The sequence below is a fragment of the Petromyzon marinus genome, chromosome 37, assembly GCF_048934315.1.
Source record: "Petromyzon marinus isolate PM22_M1 ecotype Great Lakes invasive population chromosome 37, UKy_Petmar_22M1.pri1.0, whole genome shotgun sequence".
In the NCBI taxonomy this organism is placed as follows: domain Eukaryota; kingdom Metazoa; phylum Chordata; class Hyperoartia; order Petromyzontiformes; family Petromyzontidae; genus Petromyzon; species Petromyzon marinus.
In genome coordinates this window covers 17,653,945-17,672,088 of record NC_133703.1, presented here as the reverse complement: position 1 = coordinate 17,672,088, position 18,144 = coordinate 17,653,945, and the positions used below count along the sequence as shown (strand labels likewise).

Sequence of the window (18,144 nt, the reverse complement as noted above, 5' to 3'; positions counted from 1 at the left end):
CCTCGCCCTGCAGCCTGAACCCCATTATTTACGCCGAGTCCACGTCACTCCGTCGTCTGATGCGAAGGCGAGGCGCAGTCGCGTTTGATATCCATCGAGGTGTTCAGTGTGCCGAGATAGCTGATTCGCGTGGCTGCCTCTGTGTGATCCGGGCGCCGCGGAGGGGGTCTTGGTGGTTCACCGCACAAGACAGTGCAGTGAAACTCCCTCACCGCGTGCGTCCAATAATTAGGCGGTACGGAACAACAACAACAACACGCGTGAGCTGCGACTGTTCCATCTGTACGGGATTGAGGGTTGCCCCCTCGCACGCGTTGGAATTTCTCCGGGTGCTCATGGTTTCCTCCCACATGCAAACACTCATTATAATCGGCCGATAACACCTTAATACGTAGAGGAGCGCAGTGCTTGGGCAATTGTTGGCGAGAGTGAGCGACTACTGTGCGTGTTGCTAATTTTTATTATTTTCCAAGCTTTCACAAACGGAAGCCTAGATTTTTAAACAAAATACATATTTAAAATATAGAACGTTAGTTTTGAATAATTTTAAATCATTTGTTTAAGAGAACCGATTTAAGGAAAGTTTTTTTTCTAACGATGGCCACGCGTCATTAAATCAGACCATGAGAAGTCGCTCGACTCAGCAGACACTAATGAAAGCTCCCACAATCTGAAGCCTGAACAACAAACACAGCCAGAATGAATACCGTACGACACATGCACAAACGTCGCTGGAGGTGGACCGGGAATGAGGGCGATGAAACAATGAGTGGCACCGGCAACCGCTGCACTGTCCAGCGTACTGACCATTGCACCACGGCCGCATCAAATCACACGAAAACCATCACTCCAGCGTAAGGCTCGCCTCGCATTTTCTCTCACTCACTCAGTAGACAAGGAGCAGGTAATGAATTACGCGACTTGTTCGTGACCAGGCAGACCCAGACGATTCATTAACACAACTGGCGCGTGGATTTGACTCTGAAATCACGGCTCTTTGGCGCAAGTTCAGGACGTAACGGCGTGTTATATAGTTAGTCTGTGTAATAACGAAAAAAATACATCATTACAACTGATGCCTTAATATCGGCGGCAGTCGATTATCGCGCAACGTGTGAATAATGTGCCACCCCGCTCGTTCGAGAGAGTACTTGCGGAGATGCTGCCGTCGTTTTTTTTGGTTTGGCGGTGGTTGCGCGTGTCAGCGTGTGATCCAGCAGCGGCCAGGGTTGGTGGATCACACCAACCCTGGCCGGTGTGTTTCTAGGAGGTGCCACCACATACCCTGACTCGCCAGGAGAAGGCGGCACAGCAGATAATGCGTCTTCACAGGGTGATCGCGACTGCCAGCCTCCACTCGCCTCTTTCTGTCTGGCATAAGCGTCTCATCCTATGGCAAGGAGAAAGCGTTAGAACCGATTTGGCGGTCAGCAATATCCCTGCAACTCTGGAGGACGCAACGTTGTGTTGTGAGCGAGTAATTTTTTTTACGTTGCATTAATACAAATATAACACTCGCGCACAAGCTCGGGTGATTAATTCTGTTTTGCTGGCCTCACGTCAATCAATTCCCCCCTCCCCCCTCCGCGTGAAGGATGACTGTGCCTACTGCTGCGGGGCTCACAGTGAGAGAGAGACAAGGCAAAGATCCCCCGTATAGCCTTAATAGACTGTAGGGGCAAGTGCTGTTAGCGAGCAGCACCTATGAAGGCCGGAACGGCACACGGGGGGGCGGGGGGGGGGGGTGAGCCAGCACCACGCCCGACCGCCATTTGTCTCCCTAGTGGTAATGTTTACACACCGCACCAGGTACTCATTTGAGGCTGAGTCGACCTAGGGGAGGCCCAGGACCGGTTCAGATAATCGTCACTGGTGTTGGCCGTGAGCGGGAATCGAGCCCGTGTCGCCGGGTTCGTAGCGCAGCGCGCTAATCGCTACACGCACAGTCAGGGACGTCCATCCTTCTTGCTGTCCTACCCAATGAACGTGCGTCCACATTACATTAAAAAGGTGCCCCTCGTATCAACCGCCGCCCGTAATGTAAATTCTGTCTCTTGCGGCTATTTCACTGTTGAGTTGACAGAGTGGAATCTCGCCTAATTTCCATATAATAATAATGATGATAATTATTTAGACTTAAAAAGCGCGTTTCACTCAGAGGTCGCAAGGCGCTGCACATGGCTAAAAGCAAGTAAGTAAATAACTCGGGCAATTCTAAAATCAGCACGCAGGCTCATTATTTAACCAATGATACACATAACCCCCCCGCCTCGCCACCACACTACAAAAAACACAGAACAAAATGAATGAGGAGAAAAGGCCTTTAAGAGAAAAAAATGTCTTAAGGTGGGATTTTAATAAACCGAGGGACTCGGCAGATCGAATATTCGGTGGAAGTGAATTCCACAGCTCCCAAGCTGTACAATTCACTTCCAACCGAGAAAAGCCCCCCGCCGGGGTCACCCATTGAACGGAGGTGCGACCTCGGCACACACAATAGCGCCACAGCAAGAGACGACCGAAGAGCTCGCGTTGGGACATACGGGTGGAGGGGGTCACGGATGTAAGAGGGGGAGGCATTGTTGAGGGCCTTGTATGTGAGAAGTAGCATCTTGAACTCCACTCGGAACCTGACCGGTAACCAATGCAGAGACTCAAGCGCAGGGGTAATGTGCTCAGCAATCGATGTTCGAGTACGAACTTTGGCAGCTGAATTCTGCACGTGCTGGAGGCGGTTTATCATCATAATTGTCACCATCGGCCATGGTGAATCCACTGCTGGATTGAGGCCTTCCCAAGCCACCATCATCAGCCATGATCAATCCACTGCTAGATGAAGGCCTCCCGAAGCCCCCGCGACCTCTCACGATCCAGTGATGCAAAAAACATTCTATCCATCCGCTTCATATCAGCTTACGTCGCTGCATATACAGAATATACGCATAAGGCACAACACACATAGTGATGATCGAGCGCCCTTTTGGACAACGTCATAGACCAGTGGTTCTTAACCTGGAGTGCGAGACATGCCGTATTCGTTTTAGAAGGTAAATAATCGAAAAACAAATTAAGCACGGGCACGTAAGTACAACAACTTTGTTTCACCACAACCTATGTATTTATAACATTATACATATTTTACGATTGCAGTAAAGGTTCAGAACCACTGTTAATAGACAAAATTAACGAGCAAGCGTATTTGGCGAGGACAGTTTACAATTGCACCGTAAACGCACGTTCGTAAAGAGCACCGTGTGGACTTGAAACTAAATACCAGGTGACGTTTCGGGCAGCTGTCCTTATTCATACCACAACACCAGAGAGGTTAGAGAGACAGAGGGGATCATTGTTGCAAGAGTTTGAGGCTGCACTTGGTTCGACCACCGGAGCCTGATCAGATTTTAAAAAGTGAAACTATAATTAAATACTCTTTGGTTCTTTCGGTAAAGTCACGGAGTTGGAAATAAAATAAAACAATACAAATCAGCTTTCTAGATCTGAAGCTTTCGTGACTGCAAGGATTCATACGTGACTTTACCGAAAAATCAGCTTTCTCAGCTTTCCCAGCCTATAGTAATAGGTTTTACCCTTTTAACTGGCACAAAAAACTGACACCTTTATTCAAGGCATCATGTCTGCAATAACCACAGCACAAGCAGTCAAAATGCAAACAAAAAGACAACTCTGATAATAATATGCACTGTCCTTGAATTTGCTTGGTCCACACCCGAGACGGTTTTTCTTAGAGCCTAGTCTCCACTGGTGTTGGACCAGAAGACGCCAAAAGGCGTACAACTCAAAAACAGCACACTATCAGAGTATTGAGGGCTCGGGGTGAGCATTTACATTATGAGACCTCCTTTGCCAGTAACAAGATATAGTAATAGGTTTTACCCTTTTAACTGGCACAAAAAACTGACACCTTTATTCAAGGCATCATGTCTGCAAAAACCACAACACAAGCAGTCAAAATGCAAACAAAAAGACAGTGCATATTATTATCAGAGTTGTATTTTTGTTTGCATTTTGACTGCTTGTGTTGTGGTTATTGTAGACATGATGCCTTGAATAAAGGTGTCAGTTTTTTGTGTCAGTTAAAAGGGTAAAACCTATTACTATATCTTGTTTCTGGCAAAGGAGGTCTCATAATGTAAATGCTTTCCCAGCCTCCCACTTCCAGCCCCGCCCACTTCCCCCCCCCCCCTCACGTCCTCTCTCCCCCTAGCGCTCACGCAGCGCCCCTCCCCCTTGCTCCTCCCCCTTTTCTTACCTATATAACCTCGTGCCACGGCAGCTCTCTCGCCCACTTCAGCAAATGTTTTCTTGCTGCGGTTGTCCCACCTGTTGACGGACGCTTGTGTTGTGCGCCCGAAACGTCGTGATTTTTTAAAATTGTATTTCTAACTACGTGACTTTACCGAAATAACCAAAGAGTATGGATTCCTGCAGTCACGAAAGCTTCAAATCATTGTAATTAAATAAATAAGCATACAACAGATAGGCGAATCGCTACATAAAAAAATATGTCGATGTCTCTCTTTCCCATACTGTATGAGTCTCTCCACGCACAACAACAAAAACAAAGTTATTTATTTTACATCCCATCACCCGTACAAATTTCCGCAGCTACCCGCCCCCTCGCCCATTCCTCACGACCCTTCAACAGCCCCGCCCCCCGCGAGAAGCTGTTGATATTGAGCGGCGCCTCCTACCCAGGGCAACACTGCCGTCACCGCCTGTCTGTTTGACACACACCGTGGCAACCCGTACGGTTAACCCCCCCCCCCCCCCCCCCGTATTATTGCACAGGGAAATTGAGTTTGCAGGTCCATACGGCGTACAGCCGTTTCAGTACGGGCAAAAAAATTGTGTCTATTTGTTTGTGTTTCTCCCTTGTTATGGGACTGTTGGATGAACGTTTAGACCAATAAGGTCTGAATTTGTCTGTAATAAGGCAGCCACCGATAAGGGGTTGACAGGAATGCTGATATACAGTACTGTATATACCATCTGATATACTGCACATACGCCGTGGTGGCGAGATGTTAACTACCTCGCCGGGTATGCAAGAGGTCGTCGAGTTCGATCCCGACTGCCACCTGCTGTATATTTGGAGTTTGCGTGTCTCTCTGCGTAAACATTTCTCCCGGTCCTCCTGTTTGTCCCTCCACACTTAGAAACATGCGTTTCGAGTATTTGGCTGGTGTACATTTCCACATGATAAGCCACCATTGGTCTATCATTTGTTGTCAGTCGTTTCTGACAAAATAGTTATATAGCTCAGTGGGCCTTACCTGGTAAAATCAAATGCAATTTGTACTTTTTTTTAAAGCAGCTCTAAAGAAATTAGTTTTCAATAGAGATGATTTAAAAGTGTCATGGCTCCCAGTGGCTTCCTAATATTGGATTGAGGGGCGTTCCAGAAGGCCGCAGAAGCGCATCTGAAAGCGCGTGATGCGGTGACCATCTTCGTTCGACGGAGAGTCAAAAAATACCATCTGATATACACCATTTATTATTTACACCATATTTTATATATATATACCATCTGATATACAATGTGTCAGTATTCTTTGATAATTGCATTCCAAATGCATTTAACACTGAGGTCTTTCGCGACTGATGGCACGATTCGCAAGGGACGTCGGCATTTGGGTTCAAATCGCCGCGTGACTGCAATGCCAGGTCGCGTTTGGTCACGTGACGGGTGGAGGAGGTTGAACGAGACACAAAAACAAATCATTCATTCGGGAGTGCTCCACTCATTCGCCCTGGAATGGTCCACTCTTCATTCAATCATTCGCTCAGTAACGGGGAGGCCATGTCCATCGGAGACATTGAGAACCACGTTCATCTTCGCCGAGCCCCCAGCACCCGCGCGCCTTGGGACTGCCAGCAGCGGGGTTGGTTGACACGAAGGGTGCCGTCTGCATGTACGACACAAGCAGCGCCACCACGGGGCCTTCGAGTTAACTCCAAATCATCCGCGAGGTGGGGCTATGACCACAAAAACAACGCGTGCGTCACTTAAATAAAAGGGTCTGAAAATGAAAAATGTTTGATATCATAGGCGACGTTTCGGACAATGGTCCTCCTTCATAGCCCACGAAATAAAGGTCTATTAGAAATGTTCTTCATTTTAGCTCCAGTGGAATTGACACGGAGAGCGTGGTGGCACTGTTGGCTGTGTTTGTGCAACCACTGCCGACCCGGCGACAGAAGCAGCATCGCCAGATGATTTAACAAGCAGACTGCATTAGCAATGACACGCGTACAGCACCTAACCCCCACGCCCGTCATTAACAACATCGTATATAACACAACACTATTGATAACACTGCACGGTAACATGATATGTCACTTTATATTTATAAATCTTGACTTAAAACTTTCGTGACTGCAGGTCGGTGTTGCGATCGAAACGTCGTAGTTTTTTGTTATTTTATTTGAACCTATCTACGTGACTTTGCCGAAAGACCCAAATAATATGTTTTTATATATACTCGGCTGATAATAAAGATCGGGTTAGCGGAGCGGTGGCGCAGTGCTTGAACGCAACTGCGCTGTGAACCCAACCACGGAGTTCTATTTCCCGGCCATGGCCAACATCAGTGGGGAGTGATATTTAAACCGACCGTATACCACCAACCACCACTGTACCTCTACCCAAACCTTTACCAAACAATGCCCCGTGACCAACACGGTTGGCAAACGGGCGTAATATCTTGTCTAAATTGACACCTATATCAAGTGCCGGATTATCCGAGTAGCAAAAGTAGCAAATGCTACGGGCCCCGCACTTGCGATGGGCCCAGAGCTAAATGCTTTCAAGCTATCAATTCAGGTTCAGTGATTCTGCACTTGCTCTATTACAATAGTACTATACTGCCTTCAACTTTTATGAACGGCTGGGTGTTTGAGGTGAGCGATTTGTTGTATTATCTGGCTGTATAGCAAATGAGACTACTTTACTATAGAAGTAAAAAAAAAGTATTTTAATATTTACGTGTTTTTTTTTATTTAGGGCCCCTTTATAACATATGCTACAGGCCCCGCACTAGCTTCATCCGGCACTGCCCCTATATCGGACCCGCTAAGTCAGGGATCGGCAACCTGCGGCTCCGCAGCCCCACGCGTCTCTTTAATGACTGTTGTTTCGTCACCGTTATTCACCACGTGCATTGCGGCTCTTCAAATATTGACGGTGGGGGGGGGGGGGGTTTGACCGAATTCGAAAAAAATTACTGCTTTTTATTTTGGTTACCGACCGGAGCTAAATGATCATCATTTCCTTCTCACCACCACCAAAACCACAGCCATTCGCCGCGAAGTGACCGTGACGTCACCACGGCGCCTGTGCCAGGCCAGGTGCACTTTGAGGCCACGTGAAGTGTCGAAGGCTCGCTGGCATGAGGCCTCGGGACAGACCCAGCAGGTGCCATGGGTTGGCTGACTTGAGATGACTGGTAGATACACCAGCTGTACCCCCCCACCACCCTTGATTGTGCCACCACCACTATAATCATCCTCCACGGAGTGGCGCTACCACCCCTCCACATCGCCACCGCGAAGTGCACGGCCCACGTTCGAAATGGGTCACCTCGATTTTAGCGCACGATGGCAGCAGCGAGACGTGCAGGAGCTCGATGCCAATATCGAGGTCCCGTTTCTCCTGCTGGCCACGACGAGAAGACTTCAGCCAAGAGAGTTGGTGTCTTTTCGCCGTTCCTCCTCCCCCGTCGGTGTTGTCGTCTCTTTAGAGTCGTGGCCAGAAAGTCACGCCGGGGCCTTGAGAGTCCCTCGACGTTCCGCTGGCTCACTCGGAGACCTCGTCCGACCATCGGTTTGTGGCCCTTAATCGGCAGAGGGCCTCTTTCCGGCACCACGGCTCGACCGCTCGACCCCTGCAGGGTTCGCGCGGTGCGTGGAGACGCGTGCCGGGTGGGCCCTCCGCGAGGAGGTGGTGGAGGTGGTGGAGGAGGAGGTGGTGGAGGAGGTGGAGGAGGTGGTGAAGGAGGTGGTGGAGGAGGTGGTGGAGGAGGTGGTGGTGGAGGATGTGGTGGAGGTGGTAGTGGAGGAGGCTATCGCGTCCCATCCGTTGGTGGTGGTGAGATCTGTACATTGGCGAGAATACTTCATCACGGCCGAATCATTGGGGTGGCCGCATATGCATACATCACCACTACCACCACACATTGCCCATGAGCACTGACCGACCCGTAACAGATCAACTACACACACGCGAGTATTGTTTAGGGTGGCAGCTCTGACTGGGAGAGCGGTGGCGCAGTGGTGAGCGCACTCGCGCTGTGAACCGGGCCGCGGTCACCGACCTGAATTCAAATGACCACATCATAGCCTGCCCCGGTCACGGCTAACATCATCAGCAGAGCGTGCGAGTGATCATTAAAGCGATTCTGGGCCACCCCCCCCACCCTCCCCCAAACCGAAGCCCTTGCATCAACCCACCCCGCTACGACCAGCGCGGTGAAGTATGGTCAAATAAATCCCATCGCTGACACGGCGCGCGGAGGCCTTCAGCCAGGGGTGGATTGATGCGTGTGAGCGATGTTTATTATTTAATTTAATCACGCGTTGGGTTCCATGAGGGCGATTTCCCGATCGCCCGTTTGTTACACGTGCTGTTGTTACGAGCCGGGTTCTGCTCGTTTTGTTTAATTTATTTTAATTCCCCGAAACGCGCTCCAAAACCAAAGAACCCGGAGAAAACCCAGCACGCGGAATCAGGGATAACGCTCACCCAGAGGTCCGCCCGCACAGTCTGATCATCATGGACCCACTTGCTGTGCTGCTAACCCCACAAAATCGCTCCTCCAATCTCTATGTAATCCACCAACCCCTTTCTACCAGCGTAGTGACTGCACCACGGCTGAGGATGTCTCCTCCTTTGCGAGTCTCGTGGGGGTTGCATATTCCGGCTACATGGGTTCCGGGCTCGCGCTGCGTGCCACGTGATGCGGAGATACAAATACGGACGGTCACAGTAACGCAGTGTCAACTTCACCACCAGAAGCAGCACCGTCCCTGTCCACCAATCAGTCAATCCCCAACCTTTCCCCTACCTCACCCGTACATCTCCTCTATCTCTCTTACATCTCCCCTACACCTCCCTTATCTCTCCTCTTACCTCTCCTTTAAATTTCCCCTTCCTCTCTCCCCCACCTCTCATTTACCCCCTTGCCGATCCATACGCAGAACACACACTCACGACACATCAATACTCACACCCCGCCCCTCCACCACCACTACCCACACCATCACCACCCCAGCCACAACCACCCCCCCCCCCCCCCGTGCCACCTCTCCCCCCCCCACCCCCCTCTCTCTCTGAGCCCTCGCATGCGAGAGATTCTGGGCTCCGCAGCTGCGCGGCGCGGTCCTGGGACGCTTCCCGTGCCTGGCTAAATTTAGTTCCAGCTCGCGGGGTATATGAAGCACGCCGCGGAGACAACTCGGCCCTAACGCCAGCCCACGCCTACAACGAGCAGCAGCAGCGGCAGCAGCAGCGGCAGGAAGAGGAATAGGAGCAAGAGGAGCAGCAGCAGGAGGAGGAAGCTGCCCCGTACCGCTCGCTCGGCAAGTGCGCGCGTGTGCGCGCGGCGGAGTAATCGGAGTTACCTGGGGCTCGCGGACAGGTGAGGAGACGGTGATGCCTGCCGGGCGCAAGAGGGGAGGAGACATTCTTCAGTCGGCGAACGGATTTGTTTTTTGTATATATAAATGTTTGAGACGTGGGGTTGTTCCGCGCGTCGCAAATCGAGAAGTGTCGACACGAAGACGAGAGACATTCGAATGTGGACACCGCGCCGGGCTTTAGTTTTGTTCCTTTGCGTTGAACCAATGTCAAAGACATTGCGCACTCCCAGCAGGGCTGCGCAGAGCGGGCAACGCGCGCGTTGATTGCGTGAAGGAGGCGGAATTGTCCGCATATCGAGTTCGTTGTCAAGGCGTCAATGTTTGAAGCGGATTGGTTTTGAGAACAAGAATCGAAATCTAAACGAAGGGATTATACAATGGGGAGGTGGCGGGGAGGCGGGGGGGGGGACCACGGGGGGGGGGGGGTTGAAATTTCTGAGTTGTAAATCAGAGACTAAATCTGAGAGGGATATTGTTTTTAAATCCACGGGAAAGAAAGCGGCGAAAAAAATGGGAGGAGAGCGTGAGCGAGTGAGCGACGCAACATCACACGACGTCCTGCAACGTTCGACAATCACCCACGCAAAATTATTCGGCGATTAGGTGCATTGCCCGAAACGTCGCCGAGTATATATGCGTGCCCTGTTTACGGCCCACACGCACACCCGGTGTTCTTATTACGCGATATAACCCCAAAAAAACTCTATTATGGATGATATTGGTCGCGAAAGCCGACTACGTGTGAAACTGACAGGGGACGTGTTGAGCGGTGTTGTCGTCTGTGCTTGTGCACCGCTGCCAACGCGGCAGTAGCATCACCATGTAAGAAAATCTCATCAAATACTCTGCGAAAAAATGTACAGAAATCAAACAAAAAGAGGGGGGACACCCAGATGCACCCGAAACGAAATCGTAAATTGGATCATCTGTTCAAATAAATTAATCGATTCCCACCCGCATTGGTGCCACGAGCCCCGGCTCCCCCCCCCCCCCCCGTGGCTCCACGAGAGTTGGGGATGGGGTGGGGGTGGGGGGGTGGGGGTCATCTCCCAGCGACGAGGAGGGAGCGAGTGGCCGCCTCCACGAGGCGGGTGGCCCCGACTCGCGCCGCCGTGGGCCGGCCAGGCGAGTCATCCACTCGGCCCGGAGCACGCCGGCACACGCCGTGTCGCCCGAGACCACGACGATGACGCGCGTCGCTGGGACGTTAAATTCTGATCGGGAGAAATCTCCCACAGATAAGAGATTATAGTCCGAGGACATCGATGATGATGATGGTGATTATGATGATTATGATGGTGATTATGATGGCACTTATGATGATGATGATGGTTATGATGGTGGCATTTATGATGACGATGATGACCCCACCCTCGCTGCGCCCATACCCCAGGAGAGACGATGGACGGCGGCGACAACGAGGACGGCAGCGGCGGCGGCTACCTGGACTGGGGCTCCGTGCTGAGCCCGCGCGGCCTCCTCCGCCTGCTGCAGGCGGCCCTCACGTGCGCGGCGCTCAGCCTCGCCGTGCACCGCGGCGGCTGGGCATTCTCCTACGGCCTCCTCTGCCTCCTCGTCTGGGCCGTGTGCCTGGCGCTGAGCGCAGCCGTGCTCGTGCTCGAGCTGTCGCGCGTCTCCGCCTGCATCCCCGCCTCGTGGCACAACCTGCGCGTCTCCCTGGCCGCGCTCGCCGCGCTCCTCTGCGCCACGGCCTCCGCGCTCTACCCGCTCTTCTCGCTGCGCGACTACCAGTGCTTCTTCCGCGGCTGCGAGGCCGTGCGCGCCTTCAGGGTGGCCGTCACCTGCTGCTCGGCGGGCGCCTGCCTCGCCTACGGTATCGACGCAGGCCTCGCCGTGGCGCGGCCGGGCAAGGCGGCGGAGGGCCGCGCGGCCATGGCGAGCGTCTCGGGTCTCCTGCGCGTCGCCGAAATCTTCTGCGGCGCCGTCATCCTGGGCTGCGTCTTCAGCGGAGGGCAGTACGGCCGCTACCTGGCCACGCACTGGTGCCTGGCGGTCTACTGCCTGTGCCTCGCGCTCACGCTGCTCGTCACCGTGCTGAGCATTCGCGGCGGCGCCGCCGCAGACGCGGCCACCGCCAGCGGCACCACCACCACCGCCACCACCGCCACCGCGGCGGCTGCTTGCTGCGTGCCGCTGGAGCGCGGCGTGGCGCTCGCCACTCTGCTGGCCGTGCTGCTCTACGTGAGCGCGGCCGTCATCTGGCCCGTGTACGCCTTCGACCCCCAGTACGGGAGCGCCGCGCGGCCCTCGCGCTGCGCGCACGAGCGCTGCGCGTGGGACGTCCACGTCCTCGTGAGCGCATTCACGGCCCTCAACCTCGTCGCCTACGTGGCCGACCTGGCGTGCAGCCAGCGCGCCCTGCGCCGCTCGAGCGCCGGGCACGAGCAGCGCCTGCAGCAGCAGCATCAGCAGCAGCAGCAGAAGCAGCAGCAGAAGCATCAGCAGAAGTTGCAGCAGCAGAAGTTGCAGCAGCCGCAGTTGAAGCAGCCCTACAAGTCAGTGCCTCCGCCATATCCTGGCGGGGCCAGCAACCGTTGTTGAGAGAGGAGATGGAGCGGGGCGCAGGTCTGGAACGCGAGAGATGAGTGATGCGTGGACGAGTTTACATGATGCAAGCGCGCGTGTGTTTGTGTGTGCGCGTGTGCTCTCTGCGTGTACGCGTGTGCACATGTTTGGGTGAGTGTGTACACACGGGAGCGGCGGCGCAGTGGTTAGTGCAATGCGCTGTGAGAACGGTGCGGGTCTGGGACGAGGCGTGGACGAGTTTACATGCGTGTGTGTGTACGTTCATCTGGCTGTATGGGCATGTATGTGTGTGTGTACCGTATATTCAATGTGTATACATGTGTCTGTGTGTGTGTGCATGAGACGCGAGATTGGACTGCCAACATCGCGTGACGAATATCTGAGCCGGTCCTGGGTCACCCCTAGGTCGACTCAGCCTTAATTAAGTACCGGTGGCGATGTGTAAACATCGACACTGGGAAGACAAAGGCGGCCGGGTAGGCATGGAGCTGAACACACCACCCCCTCGTGCCCCATCCCGGCCTTAATAGGTGCTCGCTAACAGCACTTTCCCCAACAATCCGTTAAAGGCTATACGGGGGATATTTGTCCTTGTATATGCTATACGCATACGTGTAGTGTTCCGTTTGTGTATGTCAGTGACCCATACATCTGTGTGTGTATATATATGCGACCTGTGTACGGCAATATTGATAGACTGTATTTATATAAATATATACGTACGTATATGTTAAACATGCTTCAGTAGCGATAGTCATGTACTTGTATTTATGTATATGCTGTATGTGTGTGTGTTTTAATGTATGTACGTGATTATGTATCTGTAAATATATTATTATGAATACAAGTGTATGTATATCTGTTTCTTTGTCAAGGTGTGTGTGTGTCTGTGTAGCTAAGCTTTTCTCAATGTGTATGTATCACTGTGTGTATGTTTTTTTTCTGGTATGTGCGTATGTGCGCGTATATCCCGGGTACGTTGGAGCGGTGGCGCAGCGGTTAGCGCACTGCGTTGTGAACCCGACCGCCCTGGGTTTCATTCCCGACCAGGGCTAACATCACTGACCAGCGTGGTGAAGTATGGTCAAACAACCCCCCCCCCCTTACGACCATCACGGCGTGGGGGGGGGGGGGGGTTCGGGGGGCCTTCATCCAGCAGCGGATGCCACTCACGGGCCAAATGTTGTCGTTATTTGAGTACTGTGCCCGTGTGTGTGCGCGTGATCACTGCGTAAGATGAAGTCTCTTCACGAGATCGATTCGCCATCCAATGGAACACACGTAACCCGTTAAACTTCTTTCGCACCATACGTAGCCAACCGTGCTAATCACAACAACAACAAAAAAAACAGTTCTAAAGAAATGCCTTTTCTAACGTAGTCTTTCCACACGCGTATACAGTAGACATATACTGCAGTGGGGAGATGTCGTCCCTGGGCCGCGTCTCCTCGAGCGGAATGAGAAGGAGCGGGGTTCGCATGCGGGACGTGACGGCGTCTCTCGGCCGGAATGAACGACCCCAGCGAACACGAGCCCGTGACGACAGTTAACAATCAACAACAGTGCCCTTTGAAAACAAATCCTGGGCAAAATTCGACAATAACGTATGACGTGTGTTGTTGTCGTTGTTATCGGGGCACGGGACACATTGTTTTTGTAGCTACAGATTTGAACGTAAATGACAAAGGTTACTTTAGTTGTAAAATCCGAAAACTAAAAAAAAAATGTCCAATATCGAAACCTCGCAAAATTTGGGGACACAAACAAAACGCCAAAATGTTTCTCTGCTTCTGCCTCTGGTTGCTTTGGAAGGTCGCCGAAGCCACTAACCACGCACCTTGTGGCGAGCAAGCCGTGTCTGTCGGGCCCGTGTTTTTGAGAGTGTGACGTTCAAGCCGATAAAAAGCCCGCCGAGGCCGGATTCCGGTTATGGATATGACACACACGTACACAGTTTTCCTTTGATATATTTATTTTTTATTTCACCAGGTAAGGCCCACTGAGCTATATAACTCCTTGTCAGAAGCGACATGGCCACAAATGATAGTTCAATGAAGTGGCTTGTCATGTGGAAATTTATTGCAGCCATTTAATCTAAGACGCATGTTTCTAAATGTCGATGGGGAAACCGAAAGACCCGGAGAAAAAATCCACGCAACCACGGGGACGAAACTCTAAATATATAGTAGCAGGCGTCAGGGTCGGGATCGAACCCACGACTTCCTGCATTCCAGGCGAGACAGTTAACATCTCTACGGGGAGAGAGACCCACTCCAAATATATAGCAGCAGGCGTCAGGGTCGGGATCGAACCCACGACTTCCTGCATACCAAGCGAGACAGTTAACATCTCTACGGGGAGAGAGACCCACCCCAAATATATAGCAGCAGGCGTCAGGGTCGGGATCGAACCCACGACTTCCTGCATACCAGGCGAGACAGTTAACATCTCTACGGGTAGAGAGAGAGACCCACTCCAAATATATGGCAGCAGGCGTCAGGGTCGGGATCGAACCCACGACCTCCTGCATACCAGGCGAGGCAGTCAACATCTCTACGGGGAGAGAGAGACGCACTCCAAATATAAAGCACCAGGCGTCAGGGTAGGGATCGTACCCACGACCTCCTGTAGACCAGGCGAAGTAATTAACATCTCATAACCACCGCGATGCACATTACACACCCAAGAACAGACATCAAACCTCAGCCGCAACGGAATGTATTTGTCGCAGTTCGATTCAATTGTCGATTTTTCCCCCACTCTCTTTAAGTCGTGGCAAATTTAAGGGCCTGCATTTGCTAGTGGACGAGTTTACGTGAGCCTGTCGCACACAACACACAACATTAATGGCATCATGCTGACGTCGTTAAAAACGTAATATTCTTGCATAACCGGTAACCGCTCAACGTAAATACATAACACGTAAGCTTTCGCGACATATATTATTCATAATACACGTTTTTGGGTTAGATCGCGTTATTTATAAATGTGTCGTAACCCTCCACCACCCGACACGGCCAATCACCAAAAAAAGTGTCACGTTGACAAAAGACAAAATAGTTCACTACTTTAGCCCACCGGTGTGTTGAAGAGTGAATCCACAACATTTACAGTTTGAGTACTAAAATAGTGAACTATTTTGTCTTTTGTCAACGTGACACTTTTTTTGCTGATTGGCCGTGTCGGGTGGTGCAGGGTTACGACACATTTATAAATAACGCGATCTAACCCAAACACGTTTATCATGAGTAAATACAAAAAACGATTAATTTGGTTAAACCGGTTTTGCCGCACATTATACAAATATCAAGAGCAGTGTGGGTTCTGCTTATTAACCTGGGGTGGACGCACCCCCTCGGAGTGCGAGATGCCCTTCCTGGGGGTGGCGAGACACGGCGAGATTATTGTAGAAGCTAAATCATCCAAAAAAACACGAATTAAGCACGGGTGCGTGTTAGTTACAACTTACTTCGTTTCATGAAACCCCGACGTAGTTATTAACATTGTACATTGTTTTTTTATATATATATATAACGATTGAGAAACCAAAGGGGTGCGAGGCTGCAAGTAAAGGTTATGAGCTCCACTGGTCGAAAGCAATAATTACCGGCGAAACGTCGTACTACTCAAAATGTAAATGTTGTGGATTTACTCTCCAAACGCACCGGTGGGCTGAAGTAGTACACCAATTGGCGTTTTGTTTGCGTGACAAATTCCTTGCTAATTGGCTGTGTCGGGTGGTGGAGGGTTACGACAACATTTACACTTATGCAATGTAACCCAAAAATCTTTATTATGCATACTATCGGTCGCGAAAGTCTGCTACGCGGTGTGGAAGTGGCCTAAAAGTGTCTGGAGCAAGCTCACCTCTTGCCGAAGACAATTCTACGGGAAACTATTTTCCGATCCCTGACTTTCCTGAACCATCGGGGGGAAGAAAAACTAAATAAATCGATTATCATATCGGCTCTCTAAACGGTTACCGGTTAAACCGTTTAAAGACCCACCCCCTCCATCCCTCGCGGTTCGATTCCAACGCGCACCTAGGCGGCGAGAGAGAGAGAGGGTTCCGATAATAATTAATCGACGTGAATGGAGGGAGTCGTTGTCTGCGTCGTGGCTGTCACCAAAAAGAACGTGGCCTGATATAACGGCGGAGTTTTTTGGGGGGGGGGTGTGTAGAGAGACATAGAGAGCTCAAAAACGATGTGAAATACAATAATTACCAGCAGTAAATGGGCTCAATTTGGTCATGGGGGAGATAAAACGAGGTTCTTGATACGAAAACGAGAACGACCGAGGGGCCCCACAGGGCACTCTGTTCGCAATGCGTTTGAGAGCGTTCCGGGAAATCGGCCGGGACTGCCTTCAATGACGGGCACTGGGGGTCACCCCCCCCCCCCCAGAGCCACGAGACATCGCCCGCGCGTGCAGTACAGGTCACGTGGACGCAACGCCGGTGTATGGGAACGGTGGGGGAAGCGGTTAGCGCAATGGGACCCGGCCCGCCCACCGTTCCATTCCCGACCACGGCTAACATGAGTGGCTCAGAGTGCTATCGGAACCGATTCTGGTCTCCCCCCCCACACCACCCCTTCCACCGCTTCACAAACCCGCACTGACCAGCGTGGTGAAGTATGGTCAAGCAAGGCCCCCCCCTTACGACCGACGCGACGCGGCGTGGGGAGGCTGCCTTCATCCAACAGTGGATTGACACAAGGGGTTGTACATTTCATGTAAACTGCATCAACGGTTATAAATGTTATCGCTCAAAGATGCAGTATATATGTACATGCGGTAGGATACAATTGTATATACACAAAGATAAACAAAGATCCACCGTGCAGCTTTAACAGACTGTTGGGGCAAGTGCTGTTAGCGAGCACCTATGGAGAAGGGATCTGTGTCTATGTTTTCTATACAGAGGACTAGAGCCCGAAACGTCGGGCGAGTCAATCACACGCAGACATGTGTGTGTGTAGGGAGCGTATGTATATTGGGAAGCGGTAGTGTAGTGGTTATTGCGCAGCCATCCGAGTTCGATTCCCACTCACAGCCACGAACACCAGTGACGATTATCTGAACCGGTCATGGGCCTCCCCTAGGTCGACTCAACCTCAAAAAATTGTACCCGGTGCGATGTGTAAATATCGCCACGAGGGAGACAAATGCGGCCGGGCGTGGTGTTTACCAACACCCGCCCCTCCCCCCCATGTGCTGTGTGCTACTCGCTAGCAGCACTTGCACCAACAGTCTGTTAAGGCCATCCGGGGGGATTTTTGTCTTTGTGTGCTGTGCCAGCCTTCATAGGTGTTCACCAGCAACACTTGCCCCAGCAGCCTGTTCAGGCTATCCGGGGGGTGGGGAGGGATCTCTGTCTTTGTCTGTACATGAGGTCTAACTTATTGCGGTCTCGGCCCGTGCGCACGCGGCCCCGGCGTCGATCCCGTGAACTGCCGTGCCAGCGCGCTCGCCCAAGGGGGGTCATTTGTGACTAATTCGTTTTGTGATGTTTCTTTTTTTTTACAATTAACTTAAATAAACGCGGATTTGTGCAATACAGTCACACACGCGCCCCTGGTGTTGTTGCTGCCTAGCGTGCGATCGTGTGCCCGCGTGAGTTGTGGTCGTGGGGGGGGGAGCGGCGATCGGGGGAGCTTCGTGATCCGGCACTCGCCGATTCTGTGGCAGCCACTCGCTCACTCACCGGCAACCAGCCGCCTCCTCGTCTCGCTTCTATCGCTACTGCCACTGCCGTGGTTGATGAGTGAACTTCACTCAATGAGTGAACCTCATTCAACGGGTGAACCTCACTCAATGAGTGAACTTAACTCAATGAGTGAACCTCACTCAATGAGTGAACCTCACTCAACGGGTGAACCTTACTCAATGAGTGAACTTAACTCAATGAGTGAACCTCATTCAACGGGTGAACCTCAC

General features: G+C 51.8%; 1 protein-coding gene across 1 annotated transcript; it reads left to right on the top strand.

The window, feature by feature from the left end:
• The first annotated feature begins 9,346 nt into the window (after positions 1–9,346).
• Positions 9,347–17,777, top strand: MYADML2 (myeloid associated differentiation marker like 2). Its single transcript, XM_032966963.2, has 2 exons — positions 9,347–9,656; positions 11,051–17,777. The coding sequence occupies exon 2, from the start codon at positions 11,059–11,061 to the stop codon at positions 12,217–12,219; it is 1,161 nt and encodes a 386-aa protein (XP_032822854.2). The 5' UTR covers positions 9,347–9,656; positions 11,051–11,058; the 3' UTR covers positions 12,220–17,777.
• Positions 17,778–18,144: the final 367 nt, after the last annotated feature.